Genomic DNA, 24963 nt, shown 5'->3' on the forward strand with positions numbered 1-24963 from the left:
TCAGGTTGGGAGTTAGACTTGGGATCTATTCCCTGTTCTGCCATACCTGATGTTACACACCAAGCAAGTCAGTTTCCATATCTTTAAAAAAAAAAAAAAAAAAGTGTTTCCCCACCTTTGTAAAGCACTCTGTGTGAATGAGTTATGAGTACTAAGCATTAACACTTGCAAGACTTCTCAGAGGAATTTAGAAAATCTCTCTTCTGAATAGCATAGGAGGAGTTTTATTAAAATCAGTGTCACACTTCAGTTAATGATTTAACATGAAAGAACTCACTGGCCAATATCTTGCATCTAAGACTTCCCCCAAATCTACTTATATACGAGTTAATCCTTTAAGTGTTTTCTAGTTTACTAAACAGTCTTGTTCAAGACAGTGGTGCTCTACCTTATTACACAGGAGGGACACAAACCTAAGTACAACTGTGTGGGCCAAACAGATTCTACATATTAATACAACTTAAAATATAAATCAATACAGGTGCCTTTAAATTCAGCTTGTTTCATATGTATTTAGATAGAAATAACTTATGTACAGTATTGTCTGTTTACACACTTGTGTAAACTAAAATGAGAAACACAACAAAGGGCAAACAAATCAGCTGTTAGTATACTGTGTTGAAGCACCCCATTCTACACATAACTCAGCCTTCACAGAGAATGTTCTAGTTAGCACCTTTTATGCTTTTATCTCTAGTTCTGCTAAAATGCTGGCAGAATGACTTGAAGCCTGAAAGCCTTCTCACTCCTTTATATCCTCATTCATGCCATACAACCTTCAGACAGAACAAACAGTTAAATACAACAGATCAGGTATAGCTTATTAACTGTGCTCTCATTTTTAGAGTTGAGACATTTTACACTTATCTATAACTGAAATGCTGTGCTCTGGCAATATTAAAACTTATGGTCCCCACTTCCCTGTAAGGCCAGAAGATCCTGATTTTACTTAAATAGGCTTCCCTTCAAGATCCTATACTATAATCACCATCCTGATAGACAAAAGATATGCATAGGATTCATTATGTTCCTTATTCAGGCACTAATTTAAAATCCTACATACCAACAGTGGTGGGGAAAGATGGTAAAACGAAGTGACTCTAGGCCATTTCATGGCAGTGCAAAGCACTACCACTAGCAAGGCCAAATCTTTGTATTTATCTTGTTTGTGTGAGAAAACATGTTGAAATTCCTCCTTATAGTGCCCTAGAAATTAATCTTGTTAAGAATCCTGCTCAAAAGAGGCAGATATTAGAAGGTGTTACTTCTAAAACCAAACATAAAATGCCTTACCTGACATCCAGAATCCAGTCTCAGTGAAGATTCTCTTGTATGATATGCATTGGTTAAACTGCTTGCTCTGCTTCCAGACAATGTTCTGGCACTTAAAGAGGAAGAACTGGAGGGTTGAACTGATACCTTTCGAGGAATCCTTGAAGGTTTAGACTCCATTCTCAGTGCTCTACATGAGACAAAAGTTATTTTCCCTTGCCTCCTCTTTTTTTTTTTTTTGTTGGTAGTATAGAATGCAACACCAGATAGGTATGTTAAGTTTGTCATCAATACTTACTGCACATATGCTTTATATAGTGATTTTTAAAGCACAGGCCTGGGAACCAGGAGACCTCTTTTAATTCTAGAATTGCCATTAACATGCTATATGATCATAAGGTCAACTGCATCATGTTTTACCTTGGCTTTCCTATTGTAAAATAAGGATAATACTTCTCTACCACCTGTTTATAAGTCATTTGGTGACCCTTTGATAAGAGATGCCAAATAAGTGTAAAGCATTAGTTACCTATGGCATACTGAGGCAGTACTAATATGTACAATCTCCCTCAAACAAAACATTAAGAGATTTTTTGTTTTTTTTCTCTGCTAGGTCTTGGCTAGATTGCCTTTTGGTTTTTCACATTTTTTTCCCAACCAGATCTACCCCGGTTTAACATTTCCCCCACCTCTTAGAGGTCTTTCCCTGCTCTCCCCCGCTAGTCCATCTAGCCACAGACTTTACTTTGGCAGGAAGGCAAATAGGTTTTTTAAACTTCCTTCCTCTACTTTCCTGTGTCACAGAGCTATGCTTTACTCCTACAGCATCAACACTTCTACTTCAGTTGGCTAGACACCTGACTGAAGAGTCCAGCCAAGGAACTAAAGGTACTATCAGTGTTCCATCCCACCTCCTGCAGGTCCAAAAAGTGAGTTGAGAAACTTTCAAAGTTAATGTACATTGCTACTTCACTGCTGCAGCTCTCTTCCTTTCTCTATTCTGGATGGTATCCTTGTAGTGCTTTCTAAGCAGCAGCATGAAAGTGGCATGAACTTTGTCGGTTTCTTTATGCCAGGAATGTGTGCAAGGAATAAGGACACAACACGCTACTTAGGTGTGCAGAGAAAGGGGAAGATAGAGGGCCTCATTCTGTACTACCACCTGCACTCACATCAGGGTTAAATTAAAGCAATCTGTGCCTAGGGTACTAATCCACAAGAAGATCCACTATCACCCCTCTCCCAAATAATAATTCTGCCATAATCCACCCTCCTTAGGTAGCAGCATGCTTCTGAATTCAGATGACTGGTCAGTTCACACCTCTTAGCTATTCATGCCCTCTGCAGCTTCAGACAGACATTGGGCATTCAGGCCTGGTCTACACTTAAAATTTACATCAACATAGCTACAGCATTCAGGGGTATGAAGAAGTTACACCCCCAAGAAATGCAGCTATGCCGATAAAACCCCTAGCGTAAATGCAGTTAGGTCAATGGAAGCATGCTTCCATTGACCTAGCTACCATCACTCAGAAAGGTATATTTTGTCTAAACTACACTTTACAGCAACACAGCTGCACTGCTGTAAGGTCTCCCCTGTAGCTGCTCTATGCCAGCAAGTGAGAGCTCTCCTGCCAGAATAATTAAGCCATCCCTAACAAGCAGCGGTAGCTATGTCAGCAGACGTGTCTCCTGCCAACATAACGCTGTCCACAACCAAGCTTTTGTCAAACTTTGTCAGTCAGGGGTGGGGGTTTTCACAACCCTGACCAACAAGTGCTAATGTAGATGAAGCCATAGTCTTCCTACAGCAATGGAAAAAGCTCTTCTACTACCATAGACTGTATCTACACTACAGGATTATCCTAGCATAACTATGCTGCTATAGTACCCATAGGGTAGACATGGCTTCAGTTCATGTTTTAAAGCTTTTTCCTGGCATGCATGACTTGAAACTTATTCTGATTTGATAACATTTTACATCCACCAAGGGAAGAAGTTACATGGAAATCCTGCAAACTATAATGTATTTGTCACAATAAAAGTTTCACAAAAATCTTTGTCAGAATCAGTGGCTCCCTAGATTGTGCTAGATATTTTCAATGGTAACTTAAGACACTTCGAAAATGATTCCATATAGGAGTTTTTCTTTTTCCAGTACTAGCACTTTAAGGCTTGTTTACACATAGATGCAGGAATAAGAGTATTGATTTACAACATACCTATTTTAAACTGTCTTCACATAGTTATTCCAGAATAAGTACTGTTTCAAATAGCACTATGCTAAAGCACACTCGGGAACTGTTAGTACATACCAGCAGGGTTTACATGGACTAGTTAAGTGTATGACACATTGATGCACTTTAGAAATCACATCCTGTAGTGTGCATAACCCCATTGCGCAGACATGCTTATATTTAAGACACTGAGTTGTTATTAATTTTTTTCTGTATCGCTTTTCCCAAATGCCTTGTGTAGATGAGCCCTTCAGTGTTTTCATATTAACCAGTACAATTTAACTACCTAAAAGGTAAACGCATGACTTAAAAGGATTGTTTTTGTTTTAAACCCAACAAAAGTTAGTAGCATTAGTACCAGGAATCTGAGCACAATTTTACATGTGGGGGGGAACCCACTGCAAAACTGTGTCCCAGAGGACTTAATGTAAGTGATAAATGTAACTTTAGATATTCAAATTACCATTGCATTACAATGTTACATAATTGTGTTCCACAAACAGCTTGGGGAAAATATACTAGTTGTCTTACCAGTGCTAAAATATATTCATTTGACAGCTGCGTGTATAATTACTGGGTTTGACCATACTTAAATTAAAAAGGCTTCCTTGACTGACAACATTTCTCTATTCCCCTACACCCTCACTACAGCAATACCTGCAAATTACACAAGTACACAGCACTGTCTGTTTACTTGACAAATTACACTGAAAAGGAAACCTCAACTGACAAACATTTTGGATTTCTACTCTGAGGGGGGCACTGGGACCTTACCCAACTCTTTTCTCAACTGTGGCAGAAATATGAGTGAACATGGATTCAGCAGGATTCAAAGTAGCACACCTTTGCAAGCTCTAAAATCCATTTAGACACTTAAGGATTAGACAGTTACACTGAAAACATTTAAAGAAGATTTGTGGTACCAAAAACAGTTTATAAAAAAATAACTCAACTTTTACAAGTATAAGTGTTCAGCCAATTAATAATTTGGTAGACTCTATGTTACAAGCTAGCAATTGGCTATGCACCAAAACTTAAGTTTTAGCTCTCCAGAACTTTGATTTAGAAGCCCATAGACTGGTCTCTGAGGAAGTGCCCAGCGCTTAATCCCCAGGAAGACTGACTGTTGCCCGGATCAGTTCAAAGTCCACCCCAATCAAAAAGGCATGGAGCATTTGATACTTTTGTCACTCCCAGGCCAAACCACAGCTATTGGGATGAGCCTCGTAAGATGCACAGAAGTAGGGACCGTGTTCAGCCAGTTCCGCAGAAGAGCAGCTGCCAATTTTACTGAGAGGGATGTACTATGTACTCAGCAGAATCCAAAAACAATCATTGCATATTAAAAGAAATGAGGAGAAACTAGATGAATAGGTCATGAATCTACTACTGAACTGGTAGAGTGGTGTGCCCTTATGTCCAGTTCTGAAAAATATGGGGTACATCCCTAACTGAATGGACATAAAAAGATAACTGTTTTCCCTACTATAATAAAATACCTTCCATATTAGAAGTAACCCTTAAGATCTCTTACCACTTCCTGATGACAGTGGTAAGTTTGATGAGAGGAGCTGAAGCTTCTCTAAATTTCATTGCCTCCTAAACGCTTCAGTGTAGCAAAAGGGTAAGAGAGAGTGTTGATTCTCCTTCAACTATAGTACTGGCAAGCCAAGAAGCCCCTGTCTTACCCTTCTCACAATCCATCAGTGCTGCTAAGTACAGTAAAAAAGGAGAACCAGGCTTAAGAGTCTACCAGTTCATCACAGAGAAGAGATGGAGATGATAGGGGCTGGCACCGACATGGAGCCTCTCCAGAGTCATCAGCTCTGGGAAGGGAAGGAGAAAATGAACACTGTTCATGGAATGCCAAGCTGAAATCTTTCCAATCCACCACAGGGAGAAGTGGGGATTGAGGGTCAAGAAAAGAAGTGATGCTTATGCGTCCTGCAATTTTAGCTTGGAAGCATGTGATAAGGGGGACCACCTCAGATTTTAAGTAATAGAAAATTCAAGTAACTTTTCTGGAACTGACAGCTAGAAAAAAAATCCTGATCCAAGCATTCCCTAAAGCTTTAAGAACAGAAGGCAAAGAAATTTCTAAAGCCACTGGGATTTTGGGAGGATCTTACTAATAATAGCTTTTGAACACTTGGACTTTGATGTACTGAAAAGGATCAGAGTTGATGCTGGTTCACCCCAGGGTGCTAAACTGAGGTGCTGTTTTTAAACAAGAGAGAAATCAGGCTGGGTGGGGGAAGACAATGCATTTTCCTGTCTTAGAGCTGACAGAGGCCAATTCAACCATTCTGCAGATAGGGAAGGCTTGAGTAGTCATCTTAACTTACACCAGTTCTGAAAGGGCGTCAGGGGGCCAATGCAGCACTACACAATAGAAGTGTGCTTATGCCCCTTCTGCCATTCAGGTGGAGGGGGTGCATAAGCCAGAATCCTTGCCTTTTAGGAAGGCCTCTGCCTCAGGAGTTTGGGGAGTGGGAGAGAAAGGAGGAAGAAGTCTCTCTTATGGACAGTTTGCTCCCTTTCCTCTAGCACATAGAATATCAGGACTGGAAGGGACCTCAGGAGGTCATCTAGTCCAATCCCCTGCTCAAAGCAGGACCAATCCCCAGACAGATTTTTGCCCTTGATCCCCAAATAGCCCCCTCAAGGATTGCGCTCTCAACCCTGGATTTAGCAGGCCAATGCTCAAACCACTGAGCTATCCCCCCGACCCTTCCTAAAGTTCCCTTCAGTGACTAGTTCTGGCATGGTGGGACCTACAACAAAGCAATGATCAATAGCGATTCTCACCTCCCCAAGTCTTCTATCTTAGTGGTGGTAATGGGTAGGAGAAGGGATAATTGGGACCTCTGCCTAAATATACGATTGATTACCTCTGAGCCCTCCCAGACTACTCACTCAGTCCATCAGGGTCAAGTTTCGTCCCCAGACTCACTCAGGAAGGTGGGGCTACTCCCCCAGCCCTGGCAGAAGAAGGAACAGGGCAACTCCCTAGGCCCAGTGGAAGGAAAGAGAAGGTGTCAGGCCGGGAGCAGGGAGGGAGTCTGCGCTACTCAGCAGTCCCGAGCAGGGCTGCTGGTCTGGGGTTGGGGGTACAGGCTGAGGCCGACCCTAGGACGAAGCGGTTCGGAGGGTGGCACGGGCAGGGCTGATCCATACCAGGTGAGCTGGGGACAGAGGGGGTTGAAGAGTCACAGCAGGTGGCGGCGGGTGCCGGTGGCTCGTGCCGCACCCCAAGCCTGGCAGGGGGGCGGGGGACGGAGAGGCGAGTCTCGCCAGGCCAGGTAGAGGCCGGGCCTACTCCTTAGACTGTGGCGGCGGGGAGACTGCTGCCGCCACAGCCCAGAGACAAGATGGATTTTGTGGGCCTCAACCTCCGTCAGGGTCCCCCCGCCCTGCGCCGCGGCCAGGCAGGGGGACCCAACGCCCCGAGCCACGCCTGTCCCCTACTCACCCGAGCCTGTGTCGCGTCTCCTCTGGTTCTGTCCCAGACCCCCCGCTGCGGGCGGCCCAGCCGCCTCCGCCTGCACAATTCACAATGGCGACAGTTCCCAGTCGCCAGTCATAGCCCCGCTGACGCCCCACCCCTTCTCCGGCTCTCGCGAGAACGGGCAGGAGAGGCCGCTTCCTCCGACGTCTCTTTTCTGGGCCCTGTCTCCTCGTCACATTTGGGAGCCCCGAGCCACTCGGGAGAGGAGGAGAGTCTCCAGCGCCGACCCCACGCTTAGCCCGTTACCACAATCGGGGGTGGGGTAGGGTTTCCGATCGACCCCCTGTAGCCCTCTGCGTTACTGCTCCAAGAGATGAGTCCAAACGCCTCTTCCTCTCACCCCAGGGCACGTGTGATGAACGCTCAACAGGAACCGTCCCAAATTTACCCTGCTTCCTGTCTCCCCATCGAAAAAGGTATAATCGTGCTGGGGCCCAGCACCCCGAGTGCTGCTGTCCCTAGGGTTCAAAAGTCATGACTCAAACACCACGCTATTATAACAGCTTCCGAAACCACGGAATTAAAACCAAACCCGCTTTCTCCGCCCTGAGTCGTTACGGTCAAGACATCCAAAGCCTTTGGAGGGGGGTGATTTATTTCAGGTTCAAAATTCAATCTTAAAACCACACCAGTGTGGGCCTCCATGGCCTGCAGTGTAGGGAAGTTCTCTCACTCTCTGCCCTTCTTCATCCCTCCCCCCTTTACCTCAGCCCGCCTCTCTCTTCCTTCTCCTAGCCCGTCCCTGTTTTCCTTCCTGTCCCATCTACTCCCCAGCCCACTTACACGTGCTCTTCCTACTCCTCCACATTTACTTACTCCTCATATTTTTCCTTTCCTCTTCCCAGCTCCTGCCCCTCATATTGACTCTGCTGCTTTAGCACATTACATCTCCTCAGCCTCTTCCTGTCCAACAGAGCTGGGCAAATAGTTTTGAAATTCAAAACTGACCAAAAACACATTTCACAACGTTTGTTTAGTTTATCAGCAGCCCTACCGTTTAGATTCCTAACTAGAGAGCCCAGAGGGTGGCAGTGTTCCCTGCAGGCAGCTTGGTTTCCGTCCCCAGGAACAAGAGGAGATGGCAGCACTTAGTTCCGCAAAGCTGCATGGAAACGGCTGTCGTTTTAACTGAAGGCGGAGACTTTCGGTTTGTACTATTGTCCTACTAAAAGGTAATAGATGGCAGCCATTTTGATTAAGAGCAAAAGTTTACAAGATTTGTCAAATCGTCAGACTGGGAAGCTGTGAAGCATAAAATCACGATGGTCCTTGGGATAATATTGAGAGAGCTGGCAGCTTTGCACTTCCCCCCCATTCATAGTATCACGACACCAAAGAAGACCACTCCCTGGTTTTCGACTGGAATGCCTGGTGGAAAGGGGAACCTGGCAGCTCTGCTCAGCAGTGCTGACTGGGCCGTTAAAAGTCCGGTCAGCGGCACAGCAGGGTGAAGGCGGGCTCCCTGCGTGCCATGGTTCTGCACGGCTCCTGGAAGCAAGGGCACATCCCTCCACCCAGCTCCTAGGCTTAGGGGCAGCCAGGAAGGCTCTGCGCGCTGTCCTGGCCCTAAGCGCCCCTCCGCAACTCCGATTGGCCAGGAATTGTGGACAAGGCAATACACAGAGCCGCCTGGCTGTGCCACCGAATAGTTGCTGGAGTGGGGACATGCCATTGCTTCCAGGAGCTACTTGAGGTAAGAGCCACCTGAAGCCTGCACCTCCTCCCTCATCCCAACGCCCTGCCCCAGCCCTGATACCCCTCCTGCCTTCTGAATCCCTCAGCCCTAGCCTGGAGCTCCCTCCTGCACCCCAGAGCCCCCTCCCACACTCCAAATCCCTCAGCCAGAACCCTCACCCCCCTGCATGCCAACCCCCAGTCCAAGCCCAGTGAAAATGAGCAAGTTAGTGAGAGTGGGGGAGCGAGCAACGGAGGGACAGCGGATAGAATGAGCGGGGGGTGGGGCCTCAGAGGAGGTCATGGCAAGGGTGTTTATTTTTTTGCGAGTAGAAAGTTGGCAACCCTACAGGTGAGTCCTGAGAGGGGGGAGACAGCAACCGGCAGGGGTTGGATCGAACAATGGGATGGGAGGGTGTCGTGTCCGGTTTTAAGAAATTGGAAAGTTGGCATCGTTACTTGTGAGTCACAACCTCTGCAATAGCTCAGCACTGAACTTCAGTTGTGCCATTGGCATTAGCCCTAATCTCTGTCACTTTGTTTCACCACTGTTTCAAGCTCCGGCATTGCCTCTGCCCCAGACTCTATCTTTGCCACCTCTCTAGCTCAGCACTTTCCCAGACCCCTACATTTCCAGTATTCTGGACTCCACTCTCACACAGATAGAATAAAGGGTGAGCAATGGTAGTGATGCACCCAAGTCTATGAAATCACTTTACTCTGTAACCCATTCACCCTTCTAAGTGCAATCTTCACCTGCATTTGGACTGTGACAGGGTCTGTTTTTTGACTTTCATTCTCTGAGAAACAGAAAGAAGAGGACTATGGGTGTAGAAATGGAAGAAAAAAATAGTGGTAGAGGTTGGCACAAAGAGAGAGAAGGACAATACTGAATGCAAGAAAAGATACATTGGAAAGGGATAAACTAGAAAAGAAAAACTTGAATAAAATGGAGGATTTTAGAGAAAATATATCAAATGAAACATTCCAGTAGGATGAAAAATATATAGGAAAATTCGCTGAGGGAAATTGGCATGGAAAGAAACAAGGAGAGATACATGGAGGCATACAAGGAGATTAGGAAGAGGGAGGAAAAAGGGAATGTTGTGACTTATTTTTTTTAATTAGTTACAGATCATAGCATACAAAATTTTCAATCTATTGATTAAATATAATTTGGAAGTTTTTAGCAGCACCAAAAATCTGAAAAATTTTCCAAGTTTGAACAAAGATAATTCATTCTTCTCAAAACCCCTTTGAATATGGTAGATCACAATTCTTTTCCTTTTTTGAAAAGTTAACACATATCGTTGGCCTGCCACAGAGCTAAGGGCTTCTCAGAAACTGTCTTACCATCACTATTAAAGTCATGAGACTGCAATTTGAAGCATCCCATATTCATGACCATAGTACCATTGAATGCACCTTCAGCAACATTATACCGCAACCAACAGAGAATTTACCATTACATAAGAGAGAATGTGTCTACAGCTACTAGCATTGCAACTTTTAGAAGTTTGTCCAGTGGATCATACTCCTCCCTTATAAAGTTATGTAGCACAACTACATAAGCTTAATGAAGACATGCCAACACATCACAACATAAACCTCAAGCTAGCACGAGGGAGGAAAAGACATAATGATATTCTATTACAATATCACCACATAGCACCACATTGAATCTGATTTAGAATCTGCCCCAAGAATTACGCCAGAAATACTGGGATGGTCTTCAGTGCTAATCAGAAAGCCTAAAGTAGCAGTGTGTACAGGTGGTTAGGTGACAGGCTGAGGGAACCTCCATCGATTGCCTTCTTTAAAAGTCTTTGAAACAAGAGGAAGGAAATTCACCACAGATGTTTTTATTAAGTGTTGATTGATTTACTAAGCTCTAAACACTTGTCTCACTGTCCATGTTGCAGTAAGGAAACTGACACTCCATTTTGTATGCCTGCTAACAGGGAAATAACAGCCCAGATCAGTCAGTATTATGTCTGCCTACACTTTTGTAGAGTTTTGACTGGGAGGAAAGGTGAAGGAGTCAACAGTGCAGGTACTTTTTCATCCATCCTCCCAGTTGAGAGTAACGGCCTAGGCAGGGACACACACATCCTGGAGATGAATACATAGCTGCGCAGATGGTGTCAAAAGGAGGGGCTTGGCTTCTTTAATCATCCAGTGTTGTTCCATGAAGGAAGTAGAGATGGCATCCACCTGACCTGGAAGAGGAAGAGCATCTTTAAACACCGACTCACCAACCTAGTGAGGAGGGAGGACTTTAAATTAGGTTTAAAGGGGGTAGGTGACAAAAAGCCACAGGAAGGAGTTTAAAAAGGTGACTTTGACAGAGTGCTGGAAGTTGGAGGGGAAATGGTAAAATACAATAGAGGCATAGGAGCAACGAGGAGGGGGAGGATTTGCTCAACGTCTTTGATGTCTAAACACAAAAGCAAGGAGTAGAGGGAACAAACAGGAAGAGCTGAAGGTCTTAGTACATAACCTAAATTATTACTTAATTGACATAATTGAGACATGGTGAGATACATCTCATGACTGGAATATTGGTATAGAGCAGTGGTTTTCAACCTTTTTTTCATTTGTAAACATTTCAAACGGAGGTGTGGACCCCTTTGGAAATCTTAGACATAGTCTGCAGACCCCCAGCAGTCCACAAATCACAGGTTGAAAAACACTGTTCTATGGTAACAACATCCTTTTTTGGACCCCTTAGACATAGTCTGCAGACCCCCCAGGGGTCCACAGACCACAAGTTGAAAAACACTGGTATAGAGGGCTATAGTTTGTTCAGGAAAGACAGGGAGGGAAAAAAGGGAGGAGGTGTTGCATTATACACCAAGAATGTATTCACTTCTTCTGAATTTCAGAAGAAGGTGAGAGACAGACCAGCTGAAAGTTTCTGAGTGAAGATAAAAGGGAAACAATCAAGAGTGACATCATGGTAGGGCTCTACAGTAGACCACCAAATCAGGAGGAGGAGGTGACTAACAGGAAGGAATTGGTTGTGAATCTGAAGGTTGAAGGCAGTTTGTGTGAACGTGATCATGAAATGGTAGATTTCATGATTCTAAGGAAAGGAAGGAGTGAGAATACCAGAATAAGGATAATGGACTTCAAAAAAAGCAGACTTTAACAAGCTCAGAGAATCAGAGAACTGGTACGTAGGGTCCGTGGGGAAGAATATCTAAGGGAAAAAGGAATTAAGTCGAGCTGACAGTTTCTCAAAGCATGTAGGGACAAAATCAGAAAGGCTAAGGCATAAAATGAGTTACATGTAGGAAGGGACATAAGAGGCAATAAGAAGAGGTTCTATAAATACATTTGGAGTAAGGGAAAGAAGGAAAGTGTTAGTAAACTGCCTAGTGGAGAAGGGGAGCAGATAACAGTTGACAACAAGAAGGCTGAGGTATTTAAGACCATTTTGCATCAGTCTTCACAAAAAAGGTTAATTGTGACTAGATGCTTAATACAATTAATATTAACAAGGGGGAAGGAACACTAGCCAGAATAGAGAAAGAATAGGTAAAATAATATTTAGATAATTTAGATTAATTCAAGTCGACAGGGTCTGATGAAATTCACCCGTGTGTGCTTAAGGAACTAGCTGAAGCAATCTCAGAATCATGAAAACATTATTTTTGTGGATTCAGACTCACACGGCTACCCCCGATACCTGTCAGAATCATTAGTAAGGCTAAGTTTTTGTCATTGATAGTTTTAGTAAAAGTCCTGGACAGGTCACGGGCAATAAACAAAAATTCATGGCAATCCTTGACTTTCACTGAAAAGATCTCTGACAAAAGGGGTAGGTGGGTTCAGCACCCACTGCTGCTGGGGCTCCCGGGTCCCTCACTGCTGCAGTGCCTGGGAGCTCCGGGGTCCCCATACCCTGGGGCTGGGCCCTTGGTTCCATGATTTCCATGACATAATCTTAGGCTTAATCATTACCAATTATCTTTGAGAATTCATGGAGGATGGGTGAGTCCCAGATGTCTGGAAAAGGGCAAACATAATACCTATCTTTAAAAAGGAGAACAAAAAAGACCTGAGGAATTATAGACCAGTCATCCTAACTTTGATATCTGGAAAAATTATTAAATAACCTATTTGTAGGCACCTAGAGGATAACAGGGTGATAAGTAACAGCCAACACTTATTTTTCAGAAACAGATCATGCCCGACCAACCTAATTTCTTTCTTTGACAGGGTTACTGGCCTAATGGATGGAGGGAAGCAGTAGTTGTGATATCTTGACCTTAATAAGGTTTTTGACACAGTCCCACATGACATTCTTCCAAGCAAACTAGGGACACGTGGTCTTAAAGTATTGTAAGATGGATGCACAACTGATTGTAAAACCATACTCAGAGTAGTTATCAATGGTTCATTGTCAAACTGAGAGGATGTTTCTCCTGGAAGTCCCGCAGGGGTCAGGCCTGGATCTGATACTAATCACTATTTTTATTAATGATTTGAATAATGGAGTGGAGAGTATGCATATAAAATTTGTGGATGACACCAACCCGGAAAGGCGGTTACAAGCACTTTGGAGGACACTTTTAGAATTTAAAATGACCTTGATAAATTGGGGAATTGGTCTGAAATGAACAAAATAAAATGCAAAGCACTCCACATAGGAAGGAAAATGAAATGCACAAAGGCAAGACAGGGAATAAGTGGCTATGCAGTAGTACTGGAGAAAGGATCTGGGGGTTATAATGGATCATAAATTGAATGTAAGTCAACAATGAGATGCAGTTGCAAAAAAGGCTAATATCTTTCTGGGGTATATTAACATGAGTGTCATATGCAAGGCATGGGAGATAATTGTTCCACTATATAAAAGGGAGGCCATAGCTGGAGTACTATGTCCAGTTTTGAGTGCCACACTCTAAGAAAGATGTGGACAAATTGGAGAGAGTCCAGAGGACAGCAACAAAAATGAAAAAAAGTTTAGAAAACCTGACCTATGGGGAATGATTAAAGAAACTGGGCATGTTTAGTCTTGAGAAAAAAGACTGATGGGGGACCTGAAAACAGTCTTCAGGTATGTAAAAGTTATTCTAGAAAGGATGGTGATAAATTGTTCTCCATGAGCACTGAAGGTAGGTCAAGAAGTAATCAGCTTTATCAGCAGCAAGGAAAATTTAGGTTAGATATTGGGGAAAAATTTCCAACTATAGGGACAATTAAGTACTGCACTAGGCTTCCAAGGGAGGTTGTGAAGTCCCTGTCATTAGAGGTTTTTAAGAACAGATTAGACAAACACCTTGCAGAGATGGTCTAGGTCAGTGGTCTCCAACCTTTTTAACACAAGATCACTTTTTGAATTTAAGTGCAACCTAGGATCTACCTCAAAGAAAATGTAGAAATAATAGTAATTACACAAACCCAATCATCCTTGCCCCACCCCTGCCCTGAGGCCACGCCTCTTCCCCACCCCTTCTCTTAATGTTGTAAATTCCTTTTTAAAGAAGCTGACCAAATGCCTTACAAAGCTTACTTAGAAATCAAGCAAGTATACAATCAATATTCATAACTTCAAGTACAAAAATGATATATGTGCACAAATAAGATGAATCGATTCAGTAGACCATAACCTTCACAGAGATAAGTTACATGGCACATGTAGCATAAAACATATTCCAGTTATGTCATAGTCCCATAAAGCATTATGGGATACATCGTCACAGTCGCCATCGTGGTTGGTCTGTGGGCACTACTGCAATAAACACAGTAGTAATAATACAAATTCACTTCTGATAAACATCTGGTGGAGCCAATTTCCAAAGTGCTTCTGTCTTGTCACATCTCCAGGCCAAGCTATGAATATGTTTTGTGTAGAGGGCACTGAGCTCCCTCCTTTTTATGCACTGTAGATGGATTGTTATCCAAAAGAAATGTAGATGCTTATTAAATATTTTAAATACTTTTAGATTATTTAAGGTAGGATTTAATTCTTACAGTCTGGAACCTCTGGTTTCAGTGAGTAACATTAGCAATGTAGGCCCCAGTCCTGCAAACAATTAAGCACATACTTAACTTTATATGTGAGTAGTCCCACTGACTTTGGTGGCACAATTAATGTGTGTACAGTTAAGCACATGTACGAATAGAACCTTAATGAGCAGGAGACAATGTAGCCTACAGCTAAGGGGACGCATGTTAGGTCCATAGTGCTATTCCTTCAGTCTTTCAGTATTGACTGATTCAGCCATGGTGCAGAGCACACACTGCTAGCTCTGTGTGTGTGGCAGCAGAAGCGGGGGTGCAGAGAAGTAGTAGGTTGAAGATTTGGGGATGCCTCAAATCTTGCTGAGTCATAGATTAGTGGAGTCTGAAATCATCCCTTTTATGGTTGCATGGTATATGAATGCTAAGGTTACATGTGACTTTTGTATTCCTCTCTTCATTTTATCAATTTAAAAAAAAACAAATGCTATAAAATAGTCTTCCTCACTGTCACTAGTAATAATACTAACAAAATTAGAACTATCACAAAGACAAAATAATTTATAGCGCATCTGTTAATAGTTAAATAAACTATTATGGTGCTGTTAGTAAGGCATGTTGCATAATTCCAATGGGAAAATTTTTCCATTTATTAAAAACATATGTCCAAACTTTATTTTATATCTAGGATTTTGCTGCTGAAGAATCAGGAAAATAAGGATTTTTAGTAAGGTTAAAGTTACTGCTTCCAAAGATTTTTCCTCAACTAAAATTGATACAGGATGCTTTGAAACAAAAACTTTTCAAACCTTATCAAAATCAAGATGACATAGGTTAGCCCTCAGTCTTGTAGGATAAAATATTGCAATGTGTGTGCCTATTTTATAAATGTGTTCTGCTTATTACTTGTTTGTTTTTCACTATCTGAAAACATTATAACTCAGTGTTTCTTGATAAATAATCTTTTTAAGACATTATAAATGTTTATTTCAATCTGCCACAGGTTAAAAGCAACCAGAAAGTGTCCTTTTCTTCCCTGTGCCCTTTTTGCTTCACAAGCATGCAAGGAAGAAGAAGTCATTCAAAAGCATGTTGTATACTTAATAGTGGATTAAGCTGCCCCCAATAATCTTCAGGTAAAGGAACAGAAGGATCATAACCCTCTGCTTTGTTTTAATCCTAAAACATGATGGTTGGAGACTCTTGATATATTCTCCAGAGGCTCAACCTCTGAGGTAATAAAGTAGTATTAGCTTAATGTGCCTGCTAATATTTTAGAGCTATTCAAATGCATCTTAATTTGGTCCTGTTCTTTAATAGGATAATTGGTCCCTTTTCAGTGGTTCTTTTAGTATTTCCAGGTTTTTTTAATTCTTGGGAATACAACGGCTAGTTTTTTTATTCATCATTTTTAAAAGCTGGTTGTGAAGTCCTTCATTTTATGTCCACTTTCCTAGAAGCCACAGAGCCTAAACCTGTATGAAGGCTAGATCTGCATATGATGCAGACTGCAGCCTCTGACAATAAATTAGTCACTGAGGAATCTATCTTCACTGCTAATTTGCAGTTTAATATATTGACCAAGCTGCTTATGTTGCTTTATTTTCTCAGATGACTTGTATTTTCTCTGACTCAGTTTTTGCCAAGATACCCAGTCTCGCTTGCAATTACAAAGTAAATATAAAAAACACAGATGAAGTTACACAACGCACAAACATTAAAAACAAAAAATCACTGAGACTCCAATAATGTCACATTACAAAATAGGAAACCTTGATCCTTCCTTAAAAATAGCTTTCATAGATAGCTATAGCAAATGTTAAATCTACAAATTATACAACATCTTTACATTTCATTAAATAGGACAAAATAGTTAATATTTATAAGGTAGCTTTATTTGTATATAATGCCTAACAACTGAAAACTATAAGCATCAAAAAGAAAATACAGGCTTGTTCACATAGCAGTCCTTTGTTTAAAGCATCTCTCCCTGTTGATATCCTCAGTAGGATGACAGTGCTCCCAGACATATTTGGAGAGCAGTTCAGGGAACAGTGCTGTTACAGCAGAGTCCTCTATTAAACCCTCTTTTGCTTGTAATATCCTCAATAAGGTTGCAGTGATCTCAGCTGCAGGTGAAGAAAGGCCCATGTGGCAGTCAAGTTCTATTATCTGATACTCACAAGAGCAGTGAAAAGTTCTCCTTTGGAACTGAAAATGTCCCTGTTTGCTTTCAGTCAGGAAGTTATTGTTCTATTGTTGGAAGCCTAAGAAAATCCGTTCAACTTTGTTATGTCTAAGTTAGATGGAACAAAAACAACTGCACAAAAACATTTTTAACTTGATATCCATGAGGAAGTCTCTTAGTTACATATGAAAAAATATATATAGTTATATGTTTGTAAACAAATAATTTCTGGACTTGCTCAATAGGTACTAAGATTTTTAGCAAAGTCCATTCAAGCCCTGCAATTTACAGCGTTATGTAAATAGGTGGGGAGTAGTTCTCCCTCCCCAATCTCATCAGCATGTTGTCATAGTGTCCAGTGACAGGGTAATGATTGTTATTGTATTCGTAGTTAAAGCTTGAGAGTTTGGGTGCTAAGGAGATGAGGAAGTGGGGGGAGTGAGGTTCCCGAATTGTAAGTAGCACAAACAGAGAGAGTTACTGTGGCTTTTCTGTAATTGAAGTACTCACAGTTCTGCAGGAAAATTAATGCTTTGTTTTTTATTTCCTTCAGTTATAGTTTGTCCATCATCTAGATATCTTGACACACAGTGCTAAAATTACAATAAACAGCTGTTTCCAACAACTGATACAAATCTTACCTTTCCCTGCCTCCTTCCCCCTACCATTCAAAAGATAAATGTCCCTGGCTAGAAGCTCAAATAAGAAAAAGGTAAAGTAAACTTTTTAAAGTAAACTGTTCTTAAAAATGAAAAGAACTGAGTGTTTCCTTCCTTTTTGCACATAAAGCACCTAAGAAATCAAACACTGAGGGAGGCAGCATGGTCTAGTAGATTGGACACAGGACTCGGAAGCCACTCTTGACTTCTAGCCATAACTATGTCATACAATTATTTTGTCATTGGGCAGATCATTTAACCTGTTTATAGGCCACTTGCTATGTTGCTCTGTGCAGTGCAGACATGGCCATATTAAGGTAAATTGTTACTTACATTCCTGAATTTTTAATTTAAATTATCTTGTTCTCCCACAGTTGTAGCTGGTCCCGTTGGCCCAGATTTTTAAAGGTTTTTAATAATTGCTATGTTCAGTATTGTAACTCCTAAATCTAATTTTCAAAAGGGATATAGGCATTTAGAAGCATAAATCCCATTTACAGTAAATGAGAGTTAGGCTCCTAAATCAATTAGTTGTGACAATGCTGAGCTCAGCAATGCCAAAATATCTTTAAAATCTGTGATTATATGTAGTATGTTTCTCATGTTAGGGCCAAATTCTGCACTAATTTGCACACTCTTAAACTCCTTTTGGCTTTGTAGGGGTTTCATTATTGTCCCATTGTACAAATGGAAAACTGAGCCAGAGAGAGATGTCCTAGGCTCCAGAGGAGTGTCAGAATTGGAACTTCAACTCAATGATTCCTGTATCCCAGCTCTGCCAATTGACCAGATTCTCTTCTGTATCCATTTTATACTGGGTGCAGCAGAGAAAGGAGAGATTATCAAGGAATTGGTTACAACTTTCTTATTCTCTGCACAACTTAGATCGCTTGTGGCTGTTTCAAACTACACCAGCTATCTTTGATCTCATGAAGTGCTTTCCACTCCAACTACTGCACCTCAATTGGCAGGCCTGTCCATGCCTCCGATACACCCACTATAGCAAGAGCTGCGGGGTGAAAATGTAGAAGGCTCCGATGGCTCTATATCTGCTGGGAATCCCTTATACTGGGAGTATTTCCACCTGGAGTGATCCTGAAGGTTCATCTACCTTTAAGCCTCTTGAACCATGCAAAGGAAGCAGAGTGGGCCAAAGAATGTAAATCATTGCCTCTGTGCAAATCAGAAGCTGAGCATAACTGGATAGTAAAAACTGAGACCTGCCATTCTTGCAGTTTTTCCAGTACTACCGCACTACAAAGTACAAACGAGGCAGTCTTACACTATTTCCAATAAAGAAACACTTAGAATTCTGCAAGGAGGACAGTTTTAGAGTATTCATGTTATCCAAGGGTATTGCCATGTTTGTTCATCACCATTTGTTCTGGAGAGAAGTTCCTGATGGATTGTGAGTGATGGACAGGAAAGATACTGGTGGGCTGAAATGTTGGGTCCTTGTTAGTATTGGGGAGACAAATTATTTAGACCACTTTTTAAAATCTGCCAACCACAGATTGTTCCATGCCTGTGCAAAACTTAAAATAGTAAGTAAATAACGTACAAATTGTCTCAATGCCAACAAAGAACAATTTTAGACATCAGTTCTAAAATACATTCCAGCACCTGCTCCCTCCCCAGTAAAATCTGGGTAAAGTCTTGCAGCATACTCTGAAGGTCATCAAATCTGGACTCAAGCAAACTATATTGGAAAGTGAAATCCAGAGTCAAGGGCCCCACATCAAGAACAACTACTGCTTGGGTCTTGGCTGTTCACAACTGCTGCAGAATCATGTAAGGAGAAAGGCAATGACACAGGTAGGTAGAGTCAATTTCACTTAAGGATGTACAGGTTAGAACCAATGCCTTATAATCCACCTGTAAATCAGTCAGTAGCCAGTGTACAGGAGTAATGCAGTGCTGATTTAATAAATGGGCAATCATGCATTAGCTAATTTCTGGATTGTTTTAAGATATAGCCTTTTCTACAGCATATTGCAGTAATCCAACTTTAAGATGAAAATGGCATGGATGACCCTAGGAAGATCTGTATCTAAAATGAAGGGTCACAACCTTTTTGCCAAGAGGAAACAATAAAAAGCATTATTGAGAAACACTGCTACTTGAACAGCCAACAAAAATCCTTAGGTTGTGAGCCTGTGTAACAAACACAAGTATACCCTTTCAGTCAGTGTTAGCCTGCATACACTCCTCCAGAGCTATTAGATACTGGCCGAGTCACTCAATTACACCAGCTGGTCAGAAAAGATGATGTTATAAAGCTGTATTTTATCTGCATATTGCAGCCCATGTTGCCTCACTAGCCCTTTTTAAGAGGGATGGGAAATACTCCAGTAGATTTGTCCTTGAAAGTAGGTATTGATCCTGTTGGGAGATACTTATATGAGGGAGCTAGAATTTGAGGCAAAGAAGCTCTAGATTCTGGTCTCAGTAGTCCTGAGATAAAGATCCTAGATGCAGCCAAACATAGGGAGATGGCTTCAGATGAACTATGTTATCTCTTTGTTAATAAAACCAGATCACAGAATGGGAGTGAGATGTGACTCCACACAGCATGGAGACTGTCTTTTAAAATATATTGGGGAAGTCATCTCTTCACATTCCCCTAATGGTCCCATGCATACATTGATCAGAAGGGATGACAGAGGAGCACCTGGCCTTTTAATGGTTCTGTTTGTTTCTTTCAGAGAGCGCCCCAAAGGGGTAATAACTTCAGATAATTTCCAAATCAGATAGCTTCTTAGGAGGATGCAGTGCTGTCTGTCAATGAGATAGTATAGATGCTTAGTGAAGAAAGATACAGCTAAACTGGGAGCCACACATCAGGAACCTTGACTTTAATGTTTTTAGGGTATCTGAGGAAACGTCAATGAAAAGTCTTGAGATACGATAGGAGGAAAGAAACAGTGGGGCAGAAAATAACACAAAAAGGGAAGGAAATACAGTACCAGATCTTACATGCCTTTGTGGTGCTGCTAATTAGATATCCCCGCTGCTGGACTGAGGACTGGATGTCATGATAATGTGATGACTTTCAGCAATCACAGGTGAAAACAAAGTTCCTTAAACAAGTGCAAGGCCAGAGAGCCTTCCTCTCAGGGAGAAAGTCATTTAGGTATGTCAAGATGAGTTGCAGTGCTGGTAGGTTGGGGGATGAGCTGGGATGTGAGCTGGGATGTAAGATGGGATGAGAGGGAGAGCTGAACTGAACTGATTTTTTTTCAAAGTCTCTTTTCAGGAAACCCCAAAAGGGAAAAAGTGGGTGCCATAGTTCAGCCCCCACTCTTTTGTTCACCAATTAGGCCTAATATCTGTCACATCAATTTTGGTCTTTTAACTTTAAAATCTGTTTTCACCACACATAATTCCAACGGTACTTGGATCATATCAACACGGCCTTTTTGATTTAGACTAATCCAACTTCTTTGCCTGCTTCTCTTGCACTTGTTAAACATTCAGTGTCGTAAATGATTTGGCCTATTTTTCATGGTTATTGTAACATCTTATGAAATTTTACAGACACTATACATTTGAGCTCACAATAGATGTACACTTTGTAGGCCCAATAATCACAACAGGCCTTCCCCCTTTTGTCTACGTTGAACAGATGTAGACAGTGAAGGGGTGGCAGTAGTACTTGTGATGTCTTGGTGCACCGGGAAACTGGGGGGCTGTGCCTGATGAAAGAAAATCCCTCCTGGATTTTCACTCCCGCTCTTTGAGGACAGTGCTCACTGAGATCACTCCAGTCCTTATTGTGCATCCATTTTGAAGTCATATACCCAGTGGTCTACAGGATAATGCTAAGAACCTTTTCCCATGGAGAGTCAGGCCTTTTCATTTATGAAAAATTAATTGATAGGTTCTTTTGTTTCAAGTATTTCTTTATTTTAGTTTTAAATTTTGATTTCCAAATTACAAAAAATAATTAAAAATATCAAATTATCTTTCAATTGTTTTGCTGTCTAGTATTACCTAATATTTTCAGTATTGTTTATATTTTCATATAGTAAACTACATATTACAATACTTCCATTTACATAATGTAAAATTATTTACATATCGCTAAAACTTCCTAGCTGAATCTCTGAATCTTTCTACACAATCTAAATAGTGAATATAACTCATACATGACACTAGTTTAATAAGGGAAAAAAACTAATTGTATAATAAAATTTTGATAGTCTCCTTATTTAGCTCATTTTATCTGCTTATTAAACCATAAGTTCAGTGTTTAACATTATTAACAAATGTATTACTTCCAAATATAATCAAGGAAGGGTATGGATACAAGCTATGTAAATAAGACAGGAACATAGCTAGAAATAGCTGCTTTCTATATAAATGTTTGTTGGACAGATAAGAGATTTACTACAATGTTACAGAAACACTCACATTTTTCAAGCTACTATTCAAATTATTATTAACATAAAAACTTGTTAGTGTTTTGATTGTTGACTTATCTATAATTGGCAGAAAGTCATAGAAAGAAAATACACAACAGACTATTAGCATTTCTACTCCTCATTATTTTTCCTTTTAAATCTTTTAATCTATAGACTAAACCTAAAAACGTAGTAACATTTTACTCCTAAACCAACCAAATGTGGGAGAAAATGCTCCTATAATAGGAGCAACTCTCAGACATTCAATAGCAGCTTCTAGGGGCCTATTTAGAAGACTTTTGTGTGATTACTATGCTGAACAAAATGTGGAATTTAAGCTGTTGTTAAATGCAGATAAAGGTCAGAGAGCAGGATCTCCACAAACCGTCTTTTGCAATATTTCTAACTTCCTTTATCCACAGAAGGAATGTGCAGTGCTACAACTAGGCAGAATCAATGCAAAATAAGGTATTCCTGGCAACCATGAGGTATTTACTGCTGTTAACAAAGAGCAGCATACAAATGTGTTTGAAACTCAGACGCAGACAACTGTTGGAAAAGAATCCCAGAATAGTATTCATTTTACGTCAACTTGCTGTTAGTGAAAGGGATATAATCTGTCATTTTTATTTAGGAAGTTTCTTTCTCGCTGCTGCTGCAGCTTTTTCTCATCAGTTCATGTTTAGAGTGTGTAAACAGTTTGGTTAATCAAAACCACACACAGACCTAAATAATGTTACAGACCCTATGCTTTCTACATGTTAACAGACCTGTCCCATTATCTCCCTATTATGTCTCAAAAAATGTATGTAGGCATTCCTTATCTAAATCAGCAGCAAAAGAGTGAGTGGCAATACAATTACATATTTACCAGACTATATTAAAAGTGCACATATTGTTTTCTGTGAGATGTGTATGCTAACTGTATAGCTGCATATACCCTGACATGAATTACAGAACTGTTTACATTTTTTCTAGTTTCCAAATGCAGCTATTGCTATCCTACACATACTCTTCAGTTTTCAGTGAAAATCTAGTATTATATACAGTGTTTGAGGCTGGAATGATTGCTGGTATTGGGATTGAGGCTGGAATGATTGCTGGTATTGGGACTGATCCTTCCACTTTCACTCAAGTGAGTAAGCCTAACAAAAGAAATTAGTCCTATTAGAACTTTCATGTGAATAAGAAAGTTGCAGATCTTTCACCCATATTTATCATTTGCCTAATTCTCCTTGAGTTTATATGAAGTGACAATTAAGTCACTCTTTTCACTATTGATCTTAACTCTCAAATCTATATACTTGACTAATTGGCAACCGAATATCAAACTTGTGTAATGAGTGTTGATATTCTCTGCAAACATGTACAAGAGTAAACAATACACCCTGTAACATTCATCATCACAAACCCAGACATAACTGGTTTGTATTGCAGCATTCTACAAAGAGTTTATAAATGACAGATATACTGTAGTTGGTCAGCAATACTGAGGCTCTAATCCTGTTTACTATATTTTAGTTGTATGGGGGGTGGGTCATATTTGCCTTCAACATGTGGCCTTCAGAAGGACGGGAATGGGCTTGCACCATTTTGTCACATTTAGAAAATATATTTCATCATTTCTTTTAACTAAAATATGCCTTTGAAACTGTTTTGGGATAGTCATATCAAGTTTGGGTATCTAGCACATTTTTTTTACTTAGTAAGTACAGTGAGATTTTTGAGTTCTCAGGACTTCTGAAAATCAGGCCACTAATGTTTTGAAGGAATTAGATTATGAAAAATAATTGAGTTGTTACTTTACATAACTAATTATTTTCTATGTTTAAAATATTGAACAGTCTATTTTTAATGACTTGTGTCCCAGGAGAACTGTACAATGTTAGAAAATAGTTTAATTTCTTTAACATAGACGCACACATGGCCTTTTCAAAGTTCATGTGTAAAACTGCCAAAGTTTAGCTCTGATTAGCATATATTTTAACATATGTATGATACAAAAATATAGCTAATGATACTATGCTGTCTTGAAGGCTTTTCAAAGAAGCATTTATCTGAAGAGAGGTAAACTGCATAGGATTAACTCATGATTGTAATGGTAATTTAAATCCATTATTTTAAAGCATAAAGATACATAAAAAGAATTTGAAAACTTTATGCATGGGCACACACAAATGCTCCCGCACAAACAGCTTCCTGTTTTATCTCTCCCAAACTGTAGAGCATACAGCAAGTTTATAACTTAATATATCAAGCCAGTTCCATTTAGTGATAACAAAATTATAATACGTTATTTTGGATTCCAGTTTAAACCTATGCAGACAAAATTGCAGTTTAAACCTATGTTGAATAGACATAGGTGCTTTGTAATGAGGTTTAGTCCAGTTTTGAGTTTTCCTTGAGTTGAAACATTCTCTGCAGCTGCAGCACAATGTGCTTTCAGAGGCTGTTGGAAGCAAAATATAGACACACACAGACCAGATTCGCTTTCCATAACACCAGCTTTATCCCTGTGGAACTCCCCTGATTTTAATTGAATTATAGCAATATAAAACTGTTTTAACAAAGTGGAAAATCACATCCTTTATATTGAATTTACCTTGGAGGCTAGTCTTAATTTTGGGTATGTGAAGAATGGATGTCTCTAGCGTACTTTTGCACCAGGGCAGATGGACAGTTCAGTCCGTGGCAGATGAAGTGGTTTATCTTGTCTTCCAACTCCCATTTTTAACTGACTTGACATTTCCACAATGCAATGCAACTTTTCCTTGTCATTAAACCCTACTCTCAGTCACAAACTATTGCTTCTGCAATCAACTTCTGCCTACATCAGAAACTCAGCACTACATGTGTGGTCCAAATACTAGCCAAACTATCAGTGCACTGAAGTGCTTTCTGTGAATTGGTCCAATCAATCAGAACTGATATTTAAGGTAGATAAGACTTTATCCTGGATTTGACCTTTCTTCAATCTTCCACTATCACCTTGGCAAATCTCTTGGTAACCCAGACTCCAGTTTTGCTACCAGTTTACATGGGAAGGTATATT

The 24963-nt window shown here is 40.7% G+C and overlaps 1 protein-coding gene across 23 annotated transcripts in view; it reads right to left on the bottom strand.

Annotated features, from left to right (window-relative positions):
- MARCHF7 (membrane associated ring-CH-type finger 7) overlaps positions 1 to 7371 on the bottom strand; it is a 33738-nt gene extending 26367 nt beyond the window's left edge. For 11 of the 23 annotated variants that reach the window (XR_004373921.2, XR_004373920.2, XM_075070181.1 and 8 more), the window contains exon 1: positions 1294 to 5973. Coding sequence is in view for 21 of the 23 variants with exons in the window: in XM_075070181.1 (XP_074926282.1) it covers positions 1294 to 1560 (267 nt within the window). In the remaining 2 variants the exon portion in view is untranslated. Of the gene's footprint in view, positions 1 to 1293; positions 5974 to 6981 lie in introns of those variants that run through there. The other 12 variants (XM_032782064.2, XM_075070182.1, XM_075070179.1 and 9 more) reach the window with 3 other exon arrangements.
- Positions 7372 to 24963: the final 17592 nt, after the last annotated feature.

Source organism: Chelonoidis abingdonii, chromosome 10, assembly GCF_003597395.2.
Source record: "Chelonoidis abingdonii isolate Lonesome George chromosome 10, CheloAbing_2.0, whole genome shotgun sequence".
In the NCBI taxonomy this organism is placed as follows: Eukaryota; Metazoa; Chordata; order Testudines; family Testudinidae; genus Chelonoidis; species Chelonoidis abingdonii.